The sequence below is a fragment of the Procambarus clarkii genome, chromosome 16, assembly GCF_040958095.1.
Source record: "Procambarus clarkii isolate CNS0578487 chromosome 16, FALCON_Pclarkii_2.0, whole genome shotgun sequence".
Lineage (NCBI taxonomy): Eukaryota > Metazoa > Arthropoda > Malacostraca > Decapoda > Cambaridae > Procambarus > Procambarus clarkii.
Window position 1 is genome coordinate 23,361,615 of NC_091165.1, and position 17,435 is coordinate 23,379,049.

The 17,435-nt window shown below is 37.3% G+C and overlaps 2 protein-coding genes across 7 annotated transcripts in view; one reads left to right on the forward strand and one right to left on the reverse strand.

Annotated features, from left to right (window-relative positions):
- The window catches only part of LOC123760057 (uncharacterized), a 40,352-nt gene that overhangs the window by 19,036 nt on the left and 3,881 nt on the right, over positions 1 to 17,435 (forward strand). For 3 of the 6 annotated variants that reach the window (XM_045745483.2, XM_045745482.2, XM_045745484.2), the window contains exon 2: positions 7,675 to 7,831. The exons of 2 other annotated variants lie outside the window; for them this stretch is intronic. In XM_045745483.2, the coding sequence (XP_045601439.1) occupies positions 7,682 to 7,831 (150 nt within the window). In that variant the 5' untranslated portion in view covers positions 7,675 to 7,681. Of the gene's footprint in view, positions 1 to 2,381; positions 3,661 to 7,674; positions 7,832 to 17,435 lie in introns of those variants that run through there. One more of the 6 variants, XR_006773101.2, reaches the window with a different exon arrangement.
- LOC123760056 (uncharacterized) lies at positions 3,865 to 6,598 on the reverse strand. The gene is made up of 2 exons (XM_045745480.2): positions 5,889 to 6,598; positions 3,865 to 5,537 (listed from the first exon to the last, which is right to left on the reverse strand). The coding sequence occupies exons 1-2, from the start codon at positions 5,950 to 5,952 to the stop codon at positions 4,186 to 4,188; spliced, it is 1,416 nt and encodes a 471-aa protein (XP_045601436.2). The 5' UTR covers positions 5,953 to 6,598; the 3' UTR covers positions 3,865 to 4,185.

Sequence of the window (17,435 nt, forward strand, 5' to 3'; positions counted from 1 at the left end):
TTGAATTAATTTGCAGACAGTAAATTTTTAATTTAGTTCAGTACAAGTCCCTGGTAGTCTCCTCTTATATCAATCCCAGCAGGTTTTTCCCACAATCCTTTTCAATCCTTCATTGTCTATTTTTCTTCGCCTTTCATCCATTATATACTGGTTGTGTGTGCATAATTCCACATACCTTATCCCTGAGATTTCCACATTCCAAGATGTACTACGATAAACACTCCGATCATCTTGCGCGCATTAATTACAACTAATACATGTTCACAGCGTCCCACAAATCATCAAAGGTAACCAGTGAGTGTCCCATCATGCAAAATGATGATCAAAACTTACCAGCAGCAGCAGAGTCCAACACATGGTCAGGTGAACACAGAAAAAATATTGAGAAGATTCATGTTAGAATCCTTACCCTTTCGGTCATATTCAACACTATATATATATATATATATATATATATATATATATATATATATATATATATATATATATATATATATATATACACATATATATATATATATACATATATATATATATATATATATATATATATATATATATATATATATATATATATACATATATATATATATACATATATATATATATATATACATATATATATATATATATATATATATATATATATATATATATATATATATATATATATATATATATATATATATATATATATATATATATATATATATATATATGCAATTGACGATCACAAAACACTGATCATTTTATGCGGAAAATCCAGAGAAATATGAAATGAGGTGAACGTTTCGGCTTGTTAAAGCCTTTGTCAACACCAGACTGAGTCAGTCTGGTGTTGACCAGACTGACATATATATACAGACATATATATATATATATATATATATATATATATATATATATATATATATATATATATATATATATATATATATATATATATATATATATATATATGTCGTACCTAGTAGCCAGAACGCACTTCTCAGCCTACTATGCAAGGCCCGATTTGCCTAATAAGCCAAGTTTTCATGAATTAATTGTTTTTCGACTACCTAACCTACCTAACCTAACCTAACCTAACTTTTTCGGCTACCTAACCTAACCTAACCTATAAAGATAGGTTAGGTTAGGCTAGGTAGGGTTGGTTAGGTTCGGTTATATATCTACGTTAATTTTAACTCCAATAAAAATAAATTGACTTCATACATAATGAAATGGGTAGCTTTATCATTTCATAAGAAAAAAATTAGAGAAAATATATTAATTCAGGAAAACTTGGCTTATTAGGTAAATCGGGCCTTGCATAGTAGGGGCTGAGAAGTGCGTTCTGGCTACTAGGTACGACATATATATATATATATATATATATATATATATATATATATATATATATATATATATATATATATATATATAAATATATATATATATATATATATATATATATATATATATATATATATATATATTATTGTAAAGTAAAGGTCGAATTACTGACCCCGCCCAGGATGCAACCCCACAACAAACTAACTCCTGTGTACCTACTTACTGCTAGGTAGACAGGGGCATTAGGTAATAGGAAATGCGCTCAATCATTTCTGTGCCGCCCGGGTTTCGAACCCGGGATTCTTGATTGTGAGTCGAGAACGAACCTGAAAGGTTTGCTTTCGACATTACATCAGAAAAAAAAAATCGCGGAATTCAGAGATAAACAGCTTGAATGGAGTCCAAGAAATGTGTAAGTACTTTATTCTCAATGATGTGCTGCCAGGAATCTTAGCGAAGTATCCAAACTTTGCTTACTGTAGGTTAGAAGAAGAAACAAGGGCTAGTTTCCCATCCTGATCAGCTCATAACACAGCCGCTGCTGACCTCTGGTGAGGTGGAGCTTAGACAGCAACGCCATCTATGGAGTGGATAGGTGGGCGTTTGGGTCTGAGCCGGTAAGTGACATGCCCTCAACCCGTTCTCGCAAATTCGTAAAGTCAATATTGACTTATTAAATAAGTGCATAGGTGACATACTAAACATAATAGATACCCTTAAAAAGCTTCATAGAAAACACCGACCTTACCTAACCTTGTTAGTATCTTAAGATAAGCATCTTATAGCTTCGTAATTACAATTGTTACTTAACCTATTATAGGTATAGGTTAAGTAATAATTGTAATTACAAAGCAATAAGATGCTTATCTTAACATACTAACAAGGTTAGGTAAGGTCGGTGTTTTCTATGAAGCTTTTTAAGGGTATCTATTATGTTTAGTATGTCACCTATGCACGTAGTTAATAAGTCAATATTGACTATACGAATTTGCGAGAACGGGTTGCATGCCCTAGACTGTCCCTCTCACTGATGACGTGTTTGATTACAGAGTCGACCTGGGACTGCTGTAACGAGCGTTGGATCAGTCTACCCAAGGCACCCGTCTTGTCTCCAGGTATTTGCTGCAGCAGCTGTGAGTCGCCCCCCGGATGAACACTGTGGTGTTAACCTGCCTGTGAAGTGGCAGCTGAAGGATTGTCGTACCCGGGACTGACTGGTGGAGACGCTTAACCACTGGGGCGTTGTGGCAAGGAGAGTGGTCTGTGGGATCACACGTGGCTCCTGACTAGGGCTTGCTACCCTAGTATCGGTCGTGGAGTGGCCTAACCAGCGTTGCTGATTTGGAACCTGCCAGCTACCGGCTGGACTTGTGGTTGATGGCCTCCATGACGGTGCCCCCAGTGGAACTGTGATTTGGCTGGCCTGTGGCCAGGGTAGACTCAGAGAATCGAAGGATTCGTCGTGAGGCCACAAGAGGACCAGGACCTTAGCATCGTCGAGCACTGTGGAACACTCCGCGTCTTCAGACGAAGACTACTTTGTAGATAATAGTGTTTATACCCCTCCCCCTGTGTAACCTTTTATATATTATTTATATGTGGCAGTAATTATATTATTAAGTTTTTGCCTTTATTTCCCTTCCCCTTTTATTTACTTGCGTTACGGATCACATCCCTTGAAAGCCACTACTAGCTTGGGGCCGGATACCCAAACTCTACTTACATCAGAGAAAGAACCCGGTTGCGACCCGAGAGGGCCGTAACATTATATATATATATTATTGTAAAGTAAAGGTCGAATTACTGACCCCGCCCAGGATGCAACCCCACAACAAACTAACTCCTGTGTACCTACTTACTGCTAGGTAGACAGGGGCATTAGGTAATAGGAAATGCGCTCAATCATTTCTGTGCCGCCCGGGTTTCGAACCCGGAATTCTTGATTGTGAGTCGAGAACGAACCTGAAAGGTTTGCTTTCGACATTACATCAGAAAAAAAAAAATCGCGGAATTCAGAGATAAACAGCTTGAATGGAGTCCAAGAAATGTGTAAGTACTTTATTCTCAATGATGTGCTGCCAGGAATCTTAGCGAAGTATCCAAACTTTGCTTACTGTAGGTGATGCATGCATATGACTGTAAAGCTGCCGCCCAGTTGGGGTGGGTGTGGAGCAAGACTAGTAACTGTTTGACTTACCATAGATGTAAAGTGCCTTGTATAGTGACTGTTGTGAGCCTCTTGTTGAATCACTTGTGATATTAAAACATTATTGATGTGTAGTCATTTGTGTAAATTATTGTATATATATGTACACGTGTATGTAACATTAACAATTGTGTAACTAGCTTCAAAAGATTGTCACTTGCTTAGCTAAATGAATCATGGGGTTCAGTTTCTGAACTCAATATGTGCCTTTGTAACCCTTTCCACTGCCGCCTACAGGAGGGGTATGGGGGTGCATAATAAAGAAAAATATTGAATTGTTTAAGATATATATTTGTTCACAGTTCTATTTGTATGATTACGTTGCATTTAATTCATTGGAACAATAAGTTTATGATGAAAAAATTATAAGTGCAAGTTATTATACATTTATAAATAAACCTAAATATGTCTCTAAACCTACATAAAAAAATCTAAATTTTAAATTATTTATCTTGTTGCATTATTTGTGCGCTTATTTAAAGATAAATTAATCTACAATTGGCCTAAATAATGTTATATGATGTACGGTATAGTTATCACTTAGAATATAACTAATGTAACCAAAAAGCAAAAAGGGTTCATATGAACATGAGGAAGGCTATTTTATTCCCTTCCATTAATTTAAAACATTTTACAACTTTAAACATTCACGAATCACCTTTATTTATATAATAACTTTCTCTTGACCAAAGGTTTTCATACGTGTTGTCTCCCTGTGCCTCTACCTGCTTCACTGTCTGGAAGGGTATATATATGTCATTTTCCTCGATGATGTTACAGGAAGAGGATGAATACATGTCCTGGGGTCGATCAACCACTTGACTCTGAGTGTGTTGGTTGTGGCTACATTCCTTGGGCAGCAGGGCTGGGGGCTTCAAATCTGCTGAAATTGTTTCATGTAGTGGTTTGTCGTTTCGGTTTGACGTTCCTTTGCCGTGCGATTCTTCATCTCTGTTAAACTTTGCTTTCTTAAGTGATCTGTCTTTATGGGTTGACCTATCCTCAGAACGTGACCTGCTTTTTCTCCTTAGCTTGTTTCCATTGGGTGACGACCTGCTTTTTGAGAGAGTTCTTTGTTCCTGATGCAGCAATCCTTCTCGGCGTGTCTTGCTTTTGACCTTGCTTGGTAATCTGCTCTCACAATCTGAACTACTAGCATGGCTTTGTGCTGTAAGGATTTCGCAAGGTCCTGTTGACAAGCTGATTTCACAAGAGTGGTCTGCAGCCTCTCCACTGATGGACCAGTCTTTACCGAATCTGAGAGGCGCCGCCTCTGTATTGGCTGGCATATCCCGAGCATTCCTATTGACCACTCTGTCGCCTTGTATGTTCATCGCGAGGTTCTCTTGCATTACAGTGTTCGTGTTGGCGGACCTGTCCTCGGTGGTGTGGGTAGTGGAAGAAGAGAACCGCAGCGTCAGGAGGCTGTGCCTGGTTAGTCTCCAAGTGGTCCTTCGTTGCAGCCTAACACGCCAGCCGAACTTGTGGTTCCCCAGATACAGTCCGGTGCATACCATCGCCATCACCACTACCGAACTGACGCATATAATTATGGCTCTGACGGTGTTAAATACTGATTCTTTAAACCGGCATTCCTTTGGATCATATTGTTCGTACCCTTCACACAGCTCCGCTTCTCCCGTCACGTGTTGCCATGTCAAAGTTATGTTTTCGTCCGATTTATGCCCGGACAAAATAGGAATATCAAGCTTCCATTCTTTACACCATATTTCAGTTGTTAAGACTTTTGTATTGGCCGAGAAGTTCAGATATGTACATTCTCCTGAACAACTTTTATAAATCGGTGCCTCATAAATTGTTTTGTTTTGAGACACAGAAGTGGTCCGGAGAACATTCTCGGTTTTGTTTATCATGAAGTCCACACCAGAGCCGCTGATAATAAAGTTGATGGAGTATTCATCACCAAGGCGGAAGGCGACTGTGGCTGGTGTTTCGTCAGTCTGCAGATGGAGGGAACACGCCGCTGGTGCAACAATCTCTGTGAAAAGACCCAACAATATTAGCCTTTTGGCACACAACATCACATTCACGGAAAAGCCTAATCAGTTTATACTAACAACTAAATTGGTTCTATAAGCCGCTCAAATGTAAATAGCAAAAAATGTGACAATCCTACAAGCGTTTCTTGAACATTTTCGGTTATGACTCAAATTCTAGTAATGATGCCAGTTCGGCTAACTTTGCTTTCAGAAACTTCATATATTGTATAATACGGTCACAGGAGATCCCTGGGGACCCACTCAATGAAGGGTGGCGACCCAGTTTATAGGTCTCCGCCCATTGGCTAAGAACCTGGTACTAAGCACTATCACGACGTAAGTCAACTTACCTGTTGAGCAAACCTGAACCGCAGCAGTAATCAGAGCAACAAGCTCCAGTGACGTCTTCATCATGTAGCTACGCCAGAAGATTGAGCCACCCAAGAGGTGGCACGGGCATGAATAGCCCGTAATACGCCAGAAGCCAGACACTGATTTATATGGTAACACCAGACGCACTGAGCTCTAGTTACGCAAGACGCACTGAGTTATCTAGTTACGCCAGACACACTTAGTTCTCTGGTTACGTCTAACATACTCAGTTCTGTGGCTACGTCAGACACATTCAGTTCTGTGGCTACGCCAGACACATTCAGTTCTGTGGCTACGCCAGACACATTCAGTTCTGTGGCTACGCCAGACACATTCAGTTCTGTGGCTACGCCAGACACATTCAGTTCTGTAGCTACGCCAGACACATTCAGTTCTATAGCTACGCCAGACACATTCAGTTCTGTGGCTACGCCAGACACACTCAGTTCTGTGGCTACGCCAGACACACTCAGTTCTGTGGCTACGCCAGACACTCAGTTCTGTGGCTACGCCAGACACACTCAGTTCTGTGGCTACGCCAGACACATTCAGTTCTGTGGCTACGCCAGACACACTCAGTTCTGTGGCTACGCCAGACACATTCAGTTCTGTGGCTACGCCAGGCGCACTGAGTTTTGTGGCTTTGTCAGACGCAATGGGCGACAGGATGTTCCGGATCTTTTGATTATATCATAAGAAACTATCTTTTCTTAAAATATCTATATATTTCTATCTCATAAAACACACACACACACACACACACACACACACACACACACACACACACACACACACACACACACACACACACACACACACACACATACATGTCACGTACGCATATGACACATACACATGTCACGTACGCACATTACACATACACACATCTGTGTGTGTTTTCTATTTTTGCCACAAAATTATGTATATGCGTATGCGTACACACCTAGTTGTGCTTGCAGGAGTTGAGCTTTGGCTCTTTCATTGTACACCAGTTGTCAATTAATAACTGGAGTACTGGTTCCTGAATCTGTTGTCGCTCTATAAAATCTACATTTGAAACTGTGTATGGAATCTGCCTCCACCACATCACTGTCCCATTGTTCACTCTTTATTTTCTTCTTTGAGGCTATGGGTTCCTACAATTGCACTTGAGGTGGTACCCCTATATATATGATTACGATTCAGGATGGTGTTGAGAATTAGTGAGTGATGTTTTTTTATTTCTTGATTGCTTTCAAATTAAGTGTGAGAAGCTTATTCGGAGTGTTTGTAGTGTGCACAATGCAAAGCAGTCCTCCGAATTATCCTGATATTCATATACTGCATTGTACACTTCAGCTTGTCACAGGAGGCAGAAATGTTATTTTTTCACGGTAAGGGAAACTGTATGAGGGTTGTTATAATATATGATAGAGCGAATTCTAGTGTTTTCACTGCAATAAAAAGTCAATAAATTCGTCAATCTGCACTCAAAGTACCTTGAGAAATCTTCCCAGACATGCTGAAGGCCTGCTCAAGTGATGGTGAGTATTGAATCCTATTCGACTGGCAGGATCATATTTAAGGATACAGTGTATCCTGTTTTTAAGCCTCAAGTATACATTCATCTGTAACATGAATTAGGTTTTAATTAAATTCTCTATATACACATGCCAGGATATATGTTAACGTTATTTATATCCTGAATAGCAGAATTTTAATTTTGTTCTCTGAATATAAAAGGCCACATTAGTAGCATATTAATATTAAGATTGCAATCAACAGAAGGAAGATGTGTGTAATGAGGAAGACATCAGTGGTACTGGTGGTGTTGATGTTATCTGTCATCAACGATGCTGAACAAGCCCGAAGAACAAGCCTAGTGTCCCCGTGCTCCATCAGCCCGCTCGGCCTAACCTGCAACTACAGCAATAAAGTTCAAGTACGGTTTTATTTGGTTATAATTGTATGGTTTTATTTGGCTTGACCAACCAGTAAGGATACTTCAGTCCTGAACATAGCCAGGACTGAAGTAAACTGTGTATATATGCACCAAGAAGCTGGGTATACCTCTCGATGTATATTTGTATTTGTATATTCCTTAAAAATAAGTTTTGGTGAGATACAGAGGCAGTGATAACATGAGCTGCGTCATGTTCTTACAATAACATGATAACGGTATCAAAAATTATTGCCAGAAGCTTCATCAATATATAATTAATTCAAATAACAATTTTGTGTTTAGAAAAACTACAAATAACAACATTGTATTTAGAAGTAATACAAATAACAGTATAGTATAATCTATATTATCCCGCGGCAGTGTTAGATATTTCAAATGCACACAACGCCATTGATTTTGTATTGCAGTTATAGCTTTAACTGTCCTTTATGTCCTATATATATCTTGTTGTCTTTGTTATCAAGCTAAGCATACATACATACATATACAGAAATCACAAGCGTGATGCATCAAATGAACAAATCCACGACCCTTGTGGATTTGTACATACATACATACATTACATACATACATACAGAAATCACAATACCGTGATGCATCATATGAACAAATCCACGGCCCTTGTGGATTTGTACATACATACATACATACATACATACATACATACATACATACATACATACATACATACATACATACATACATACATACATACATACACATACATTGATGGAAACGTTTCTGTATCAAAAGCTGTAAATTAATGTTTGGTCCGTCGTGCCTATTATATGGATGTATTTATTTACTAGTTATGGAGTGATGAGGTTTAACATGTGACTTTTTTCCTTGTGGTGTCAATATGTGCTTGTATCTGAGGAGGTCTCAAGTGAAACCAAAGTTATCAACCAGTTTTCCTTTTTCCACTGTTGTTCTCGCAATTCAACATCACTGGTTATTCCAGAAACTGTATAAATAACTGCAGCGCATGTTAATAAGAATCACTTATCCTTGTTAATAAATATTTTCAAAATATATTAATAGGGTTCGAAATCAGGATAGATTATAGTAATAGAGCACATTGTTAACATAAAATTAACATATGCACTGTGATCTTGAGAAAAATTATCATTTTAATTCGTAATGATTTGTGAATGAATTATAAGTGTTATTAAAAATATTAAAAATACCATCCTTACATTTGATTCTGAAGACGCTCTTGGCAATGTATTAACAACTCCAGCATATATCATACTTTTCTTTACTGTGTAATGAATAATAACACAACTACACTTCAATGCAACTTCAGTATGGAACGTAATAAATGTTATCTAAGCATTCGTGATATTTCTGACTATCAGGTTTACGCAATATATAAGATAAGTATATTTGTCTGCCTTAATTCATGTTTAAGATAAGTATATTTGTCTGCCTTAATTCATGTTTCAGACATACAGCAAACCATAATCTCAGACTGATATGTAACCTTACACAATTAATAGTCCATTCTGGTACTCATTTCAATTCTTCTACTTGTCTGATTTCCGTACCTACACTTAAAAAAATTAATTCACAAACGAATAATGCAATTTGTGTGAAGGTAATCACCCATCCTACAAACACAATCAGCTCTTTGTCGTGCATTCACCTGTCACTAACTGCTAAAACTTTTCCAGAAATATTAATGGATTGTAAGGAAATATAACTTAAGAATGAATGAAGTATATAATGGTGTAGCAGGTCTACAGAATACAATAAAACAACGACAGCAGAATTGTTAGGATTTTCTATCACATATTGCCAACAATTATCTGTTACTGTTGAAACCAGGACCTAGATTCAGGAAGCTCTGTGTATTTCTTCGTAAGTGGGTTTGCTACGAAGGTTCCTAAGTGCGCCCTAAGAAGATGCTTAGGTGCTATTCAATAAGGTATACTTAGGAAGAAAAATTGTTGGTTCACCTGCGTGCCGATAGAGGTCACTACTGTGTTTCGTTTGGCCAATCAGAGAGCAGCAACATTCTTCATATTGAAGATTTAGCGCTGGCTTATCGCAGCTCTACTGCCTCCTATTTACGTCGAATTTTCTTATAAAATTAGTATATTTCGAAGTAAAACAATGTTTTTTCAACTTCTACAGCCAGCACCGACATTGTAGTAAACAAATATGTTACATTTGTTGTTTACCTACGTAATTCTAAGAGATACTGTGTAGCTGTCCTTGTTGCTCGGAAGATGCGCTGACAATTATTGTATATATTTACTGAATTTACCCAAGGGCCACTAACTATCTAGTGACCTCGAAGAGGACAGAAAGCCGGCGGCTTGTTGAAGGGCCCGCCAATTGTCTTAATTACATTTTTTAGCTGGAATTTGGCATTTACGGCTTCAGCGGGTAGGCGGTTCCATGGGTTTATAGCCCTCTTGGTGGAAAAAACATCTGTTTTCAGTCCTACTTGAGAGAACATACTCTCCAACACTATATCTGTGATTGTCCTGTTATCAGTGACTTCATACCAAATGGTATGAGGTATTTTGAGCTCTGTAATTACTTCATACACTCAGGAATATTGGAAGATATTCTTGTGCTGCACCCAGATTTTGCCAGTGGAGACTAATAGATCAGCATTAAGTATTTTGTTCTCTCCTAATTCCATGTATGACTGGCCATCCTGTGAGGTGAGCTTGTAGCTGGTTTTTGATCTACACTGTGTGGTCCTTTAGACAGAATAGGGAAGCAGCACATTGCTGTGTATACCTAAACATGTTTAAAAATACATTGTTTGAGAGGAGTTTTGTAGAAACTGGTAAGAGTAATTATAATATAATGTTTCCATGATTCAGTGCTTACCTCTTGTGAAAATTGCTTAGAGTTGTTTAGTCAGAGTTTATTTGTTTTTTGTATTGAGGCTGGTATTTTCTAAATTGATTCCATGTACAGTATGTCTAACCATCCTGTGAGATGGGAGTATTAGATAAACTTATAGCTAGTTTTTTATCTACACTGTGTAATATTCCATATAGAATAGGGTAGCAGCACATTGCTGTGTATACCTAATCTTCTTAATAAAAAAAATCAGTAATAAAGATTTTAAATTATAGTTTGTATTATTACAAATACAGTACTGTATTATCCTTATTAAATCATGTTGACCATGGATCATTAAGATCTCATGTTGATATGTAATACAAGTCATATTTCTTTTGAACTGCTAATCCATGCTAATCATTCATTAAATTGTGTATTATGTCTCAATTTTTCACTTCCTTGGATATACTGTACAGTACAAAAAGATAGGATAAAAATAAACCAGTAATATTTCTTTCATTATATTTTTCATTTAAATAACTGCATCAATATTTTTACAGCTGACAGGATTTGTTTTACCATACAGGTGCATTATTTGTTAAAAAAAATTTGGTTTATTGTTACACACAATGGTGCTACATAGCCTTCCCAGCTTGGTGCCTTCTTTTAATACTTACTGATTAAAAAATAAATAATAAATACATTTTATTCAGGAAAAGTACATACAGTTGATTTACAAACATAATGTTGGATTTATAGACAGAGCTAGTACATACAATACCTAAAGCCACTAATACTCATAGCATTTCGGGCAAGGTGTGGGGGAAAAAACACAGACTAAAACTTAGTAATCGGGATTAGGTATAAATTGTGTTGAAAGAAGGAATAAAAAATACAAAAAGGGGGGTTAGCATAGCATAACTCAGCAATTGCACATGTTGGTGAACAGCGTTGTTTAAAAAATAGCAAGACATGGGTTGACATTTAGGAGGTAAGTTAGGTTACATGGAGTTAATTAGGCAGTACTTGGTTTAACTCTTAAACTGGTTGAGAGAGGTACAGCCTTTGACATGATTCGGGAGGTCATTCCACATTCTGGGTCCCTTGATTTGTAGAGCACTTCTAGTTTGGTTACACACAGCCAAATTGAGTAACAGGAAGAGGTCTTGGACACAAATTTGTTCCATGCTAAATGTAGAGGAATCAGCTGAGTATTCCTCAAATAAAATAAGTTGCCTCAGCTTACAAGGTAAATAAAATAAGCATTTCTCAAATAAGTAGCTGCCTCACCTCACTGCCTTACTGCTACATAGCCTTCCCGGCATGGTGCCTTCTTTTGATAATTACTTGTTCCACACCCAAATTGTATAACAGGAAGAGGTTTTGGACCCCTACTTCCCTCTCTCTTTTTTAATAATCTACAGTATATAGTCATAATTATAGCTTTAAGTATTCAATGAATAAAGTTTGTGACATTTTTACCCTTCTCCTTACCTAACATCATTTGTGCAGCATATTTTTATTTTATGTCTCACCCAGATTTAATTTCAAAATAAAACCAAACTAAATAAATTAGAAATGGGTATGTATAGCTAAGGTACACTCTTACTACTAGGTGAACAGGGGCATTTGGTGATAGTAAATGATCCCATCAGGCAGGGCTCATCACCTTCTCTCATATTTCATGTTCACCAGTGTTTATTTACTTAATAACTACTGGTATAATATCTTGCTATTATAAAACTAATTCTACTATCATCAAACACATATTTACTTCAAGTTTCAAGCAGAGAATGCATATATAACTAACACGAAGGATTCCTCTTCACTAGATTCACCAGCTATAATATTTTGGTCATGTTCCAATATCATAAATCGATCCCAGTGTTATGTAGTAGAGAAAAAATGACTTATATCCAGTTTACGTAAAGCTACGAGTGGTCGAAACCACACTTAAATCCCGGAATGAACTTACGAAGGTTTTTCCACTTAGGGTACCTACTTGAATACGGACCTAGCCGCCACGAAGGCGCTAAGAAGGAATTCGCTCTTAGCTAAGAGGAAAAACCTTCGTAAGTACCTTCCTGAATCCGGCCCCAGGACCTAGATTCAGGAAGCTCTGTGTATTTCTTCGTAAGTGGGTTTGCTACGAAGGTTCCTAAGTGCGCCCTAAGAAGATGCTTAGGTGCGATTCAATAAGGTATACTTAGGAAGAAAAATTGTTGGTTCACCTGCGTGCCGATAGAGGTCACTACTGTGTTTCGTTTGGCCAATCAGAGAGCAGCAACATTCTTCATATTGAAGATTTAGCGCTGGCTTATCGCAGCTCTACTGCCTCCTATTTACGTCGAATTTTCTTATAAAATTAGTATATTTCGAAGTAAAACAATGTTTTTTCAACTTCTACAGCCAGCACCGACATTGTAGTAAACAAATATGTTACATTTGTTGTTTACCTACGTAATTCTAAGAGATACTGTGTAGCTGTCCTTATTGCTCGGAAGATGCGCTGACAATTATTGTATATATTTACTGAATTTACCCAAGGGCCACTAACTATCTAGTGACCTCGAAGAGGACAGAAAGCCGGCGGCTTGTTGAAGGGCCCGCCAATTGTCTTAATTATATTTTTTAGCTGGAATTTGGCATTTACGGCTTTAGCGGGTAGGCGGTTCCATGGGTTTATAGCCCTCTTGGTGGAAAAAAAACATCTGTTTTCAGTCCTACTTGAGAGAACATACTCTCCAACACTATATCTGTGATTGTCCTGTTATCAGTGACTTCATACCAAATGGTATGAGGTATTTTGAACTCTGTAATTACTTCATACACTCAGGAATATTGGAAGATATTCTTGTGCTGCACCCAGATTTTGCCAGTGGAGGCTAATAGATCAGCATTAAGTATTTTGTTCTCTCCTAATTCCATGTATGACTGGCCATCCTGTGAGGTGAGCTTGTAGCTGGTTTTTGATCTACACTGTGTGGTCCTTTAGACAGAATAGGGAAGCAGCACATTGCTGTGTATACCTAAACATGTTTAAAAATACATTGTTTGAGAGGAGTTTTGTAGAAACTGGTAAGAGTAATTATAATATAATGTTTCCATGATTCAGTGCTTACCTCTTGTGAAAATTGCTTAGAGTTGTTTAGTCAGAGTTGATTTGTTTTTTGTATTGAGGCTGGTATTTTCTAAATTGATTCCATGTACAGTATGTCTAACCATCCTGTGAGATGGGAGTATTAGATAAACTTATAGCTAGTTTTTTATCTACACTGTGTAATATTCCATATAGAATAGGGTAGCAGCACATTGCTGTGTATACCTAATCTTCTTAATAAAAAAAATCAGTAATAAAGATTTTAAATTATAGTTTGTATTATTACAAATACAGTACTGTATTATCCTTATTAAATCATGTTGACCATGGATCATTAAGATCTCATGTTGATATGTAATACAAGTCATATTTCTTTTGAACTGCTAATCCATGCTAATCATTCATTAAATTGTGCATTATGTCTCAATTTTTCACTTCCTTGGATATACTGTACAGTACAAAAAGATAGGAAAAAATAAACCAGTAATATTTCTTTCATTATATTTTTCATTTAAATAACTGCATCAATATTTTTACAGCTGACAGGATTTGTTTTCCCATACAGGTGCATTATTTGTTAAAAAAAATTTGGTTTATTGTTACACACAATGGTGCTACATAGCCTTCCCAGCTTGGTGCCTTCTTTTAATACTTACTGATTAAAAAATAAATAATAAATACATTTTATTCAGGAAAAGTACATACAGTTGATTTACAAACATAATGTTGGATTTATAGGCAGAGCTAGTACATACAATACCTAAAGCCACTAATATTCTAGCATTTCGGGCAAGGTGTGGGGGGAAAAAAACAGACTAAAACTTAATAGTAATCGGGATTAGGTATAAATTGTGTTGAAAGAAGGAATAAAAAATACAAAAAGGGGGTTAACATAGCATAAATCAGCAATTGCACATGTTGGTGAACAGCGTTGTTTAAAAAATAGCAAGACATGGGTTGACATTTAGGAGGTAAGTTAGGTTACATGGAGTTAATTAGGCAGTACTTGGTTTAACTCTTAAACTGGTTGAGAGAGGTACAGCCGTTGACATGATTCGGGAGGTCATTCCACATTCTGGGTCCCTTGATTTGTAGAGCACTTCTAGTTTGGTTACACACAGCCAAATTGAGTAACAGGAAGAGGTCTTGGACACAAATTTGTTCCATGCTAAATGTAGAAGTATCAGCTGAGTATTCCTCAAATAAAATAAGTTGCCTCAGCTTATAAGGTAAATAAAATAAGCATTTCTCAAATAAGTAGCTGCCTCACTGCTACATAGCCTTCCCGGCAAGGTGCCTTCTTTTGATAATTACTTGTTCCACACCCAAATTGTATAACAGGAAGAGGTCTTGGACCCCTACTTCCCTCTCTCTTTTTTAATAATCTATATAGTCATAATTATAGCTTTAAGTATTCAATGAATAAAGTTTTTGACATTTTTACCCTTTTCCTTACCTAACATCATTTGTGCAGCATATTTTTATTTTATGTCTCACCCAGATTTAATTTAAAAATAAAACCAAACTAAATAAATTAGAAATGGGTATGTATAGCTAAGGTACACCCTTACTACTAGGTGAACAGGGGCATTTGGTGATAGTAAATGATCCCATCAGGCAGGGCTCATCACCTTCTCTCATATTTCATGTTCACCAGTGTTTATTTACTTAATATATACAAGAGTTGTTACATTCATGTACAGCCACTAGTACGCGTAGCGTTTCGGGCAGGTCCCTGGAATACGATCCCCTGCCGCGAAGAATCGTTTTTTCATCCAAGTACACATTTTACTGTTGCGTTAAACAGAGGCTACAGTTAAGGAATTGCGCCCAGTAAATCCTCCCCGGCCAGGATACGAACCCATGACATAGCGCTCGCGGAACGCCAGGCGAGTGTCTTACCACTACACCACGGAGACTGTTAATAATAACAGACTATAATAACTACTGGTATAATATCTTGCTATTATAAAACTAATTCTACTATCATCAAACACATATTTACTTCAAGTTTCAAGCAGAGAATGCATATATAACTAACACGAAGGACTCCTCTCCACTAGATTCACCAGCTATAATGTTTTGGTCATGTTCCAATATCATAAATCGATCCCAGTGTTATGTAGTAGAGAAAAAATGACTTATATCCAGTTTACGTAAAGCTACGAGTGGTCGAAACCACACTTAAATCCCGGAATGAACTTACGAAGATTTTTCCACTTAGGGTAGCTCTTTGAATACGGACGTAGCCGCCACGAAGGCGCTAAGAAGGAATTCGTTCTTAGCTAAGAGGAAAAACCTTCGTAAGTACCTTCCTGAATCCGGCCCCAGATCTTTGTTACATGAGCTGTGTGTTCAATGTTATAGATCTATGTTTTCCCCTAAATCTGTTGATATAAAATACTGAGTCTGTGCTGATATCTATAACTTCTTGGTATGCTATAATTAATTTATATTATCTTTCAAAATATCTTTTCACCGTGCTAATTTTATGCTATATCTTTTGCCAACGTCTCACCGCTCTCATTGTAAGCTTAAGTTTTACCTCTGGATGTACATCTGTTTACTCCAGCCATATCTGAAATGATTTGTATAAATCACTTACAAACAATACATCTAAATCTAAGTCTATATTATACAGCATATAATTATGATGATTACGTGTTATGTTCTCATTATGACTTTCTTGTGTAAATAATGTTCTGAAATTTTGTGTAAACTAACTCGATTATAATGTACAACCATTTATGAACAAAGTTTTGATACGATATATGCACCGAAAGCTAACTTAAGTCCTGGAGTATCTTCTGGACTAAAGTATACTCACTGATGAGCAATATAATAATAAGATATGCCCCCTTCAAAACCCTACACTCACACCTAACCCAAACATCTACGTGTTCTTGTTGTAATTTGGTACATAATTCAGGTACAATATGTTGGTAAAGGTCTTTAACTTGATGACTACCGCTGGTAGGTTGATGAGATCTTCTCGCAGGTGTCTGGCATGGAATATTTGCTCCTGCTTAATTAAGGAAACTTTCAAACGAAACTCTTAGGTTTATTATGGAGTTGAGATTAAAGACAAGCTACCTTTCTTAGGTGTAACAGTCTCGGAAAGGAATGGCGACCTTTACACTTCAGTCCATATTAAGGAAACTAACATAGGAATGTGTCTAGTGGTAGTCGTGAGGGCCCTGACCTGTACATCGGATCCTGTACATGTTGTTGGTGCCTATTTCAACCATACACTTCACGCAGCTCAGGTTGGAAACAGTTTGATGAGGAATTTACTAGAGTGAAGGAGATCATTAACTAGAAATCCATGGTGAACTTCAACGGCACTTACCTGCTCAATTTTGTTCACAGACTTTTAATTTAGCGGCACAGTCCTTAAACGTTTCAAATCAATACTCAGAGTTAATTTTTTCTCACGTGTCTTCACATAACAGGTTACACAACCATCTTTCACGCGACCATTACCCTTCTACCAGACCTTACAGCAGAGGGTGGCGTTGACCTCTGCACAGACATCACTGCCCACTTCACTCTAAATATAAACACAGTAGAGGTCATCCTCTACATCCAGTTGACAACCAATCACTTGTTGTAAGGTCACTCTACCAGCTCATCACCATCTTCAGCATCGCAGCTCTGGACAGCTGCAGTGACTGTTAT

Coding starts and splice junctions, on each gene's coding strand:
- LOC123760056 (XM_045745480.2), bottom strand. CDS start 5,952: ATGATGAAGACGTCACTGGAGCTTGTTGCTCTGATTACTGCTGCGGTT. Junction 5,538..5,888: donor GGTTCAGGTTTGCTCAACAG/GTAAGTTGACTT, acceptor GTCTTTTCACAG/AGATTGTTGCACCAGCGGCG.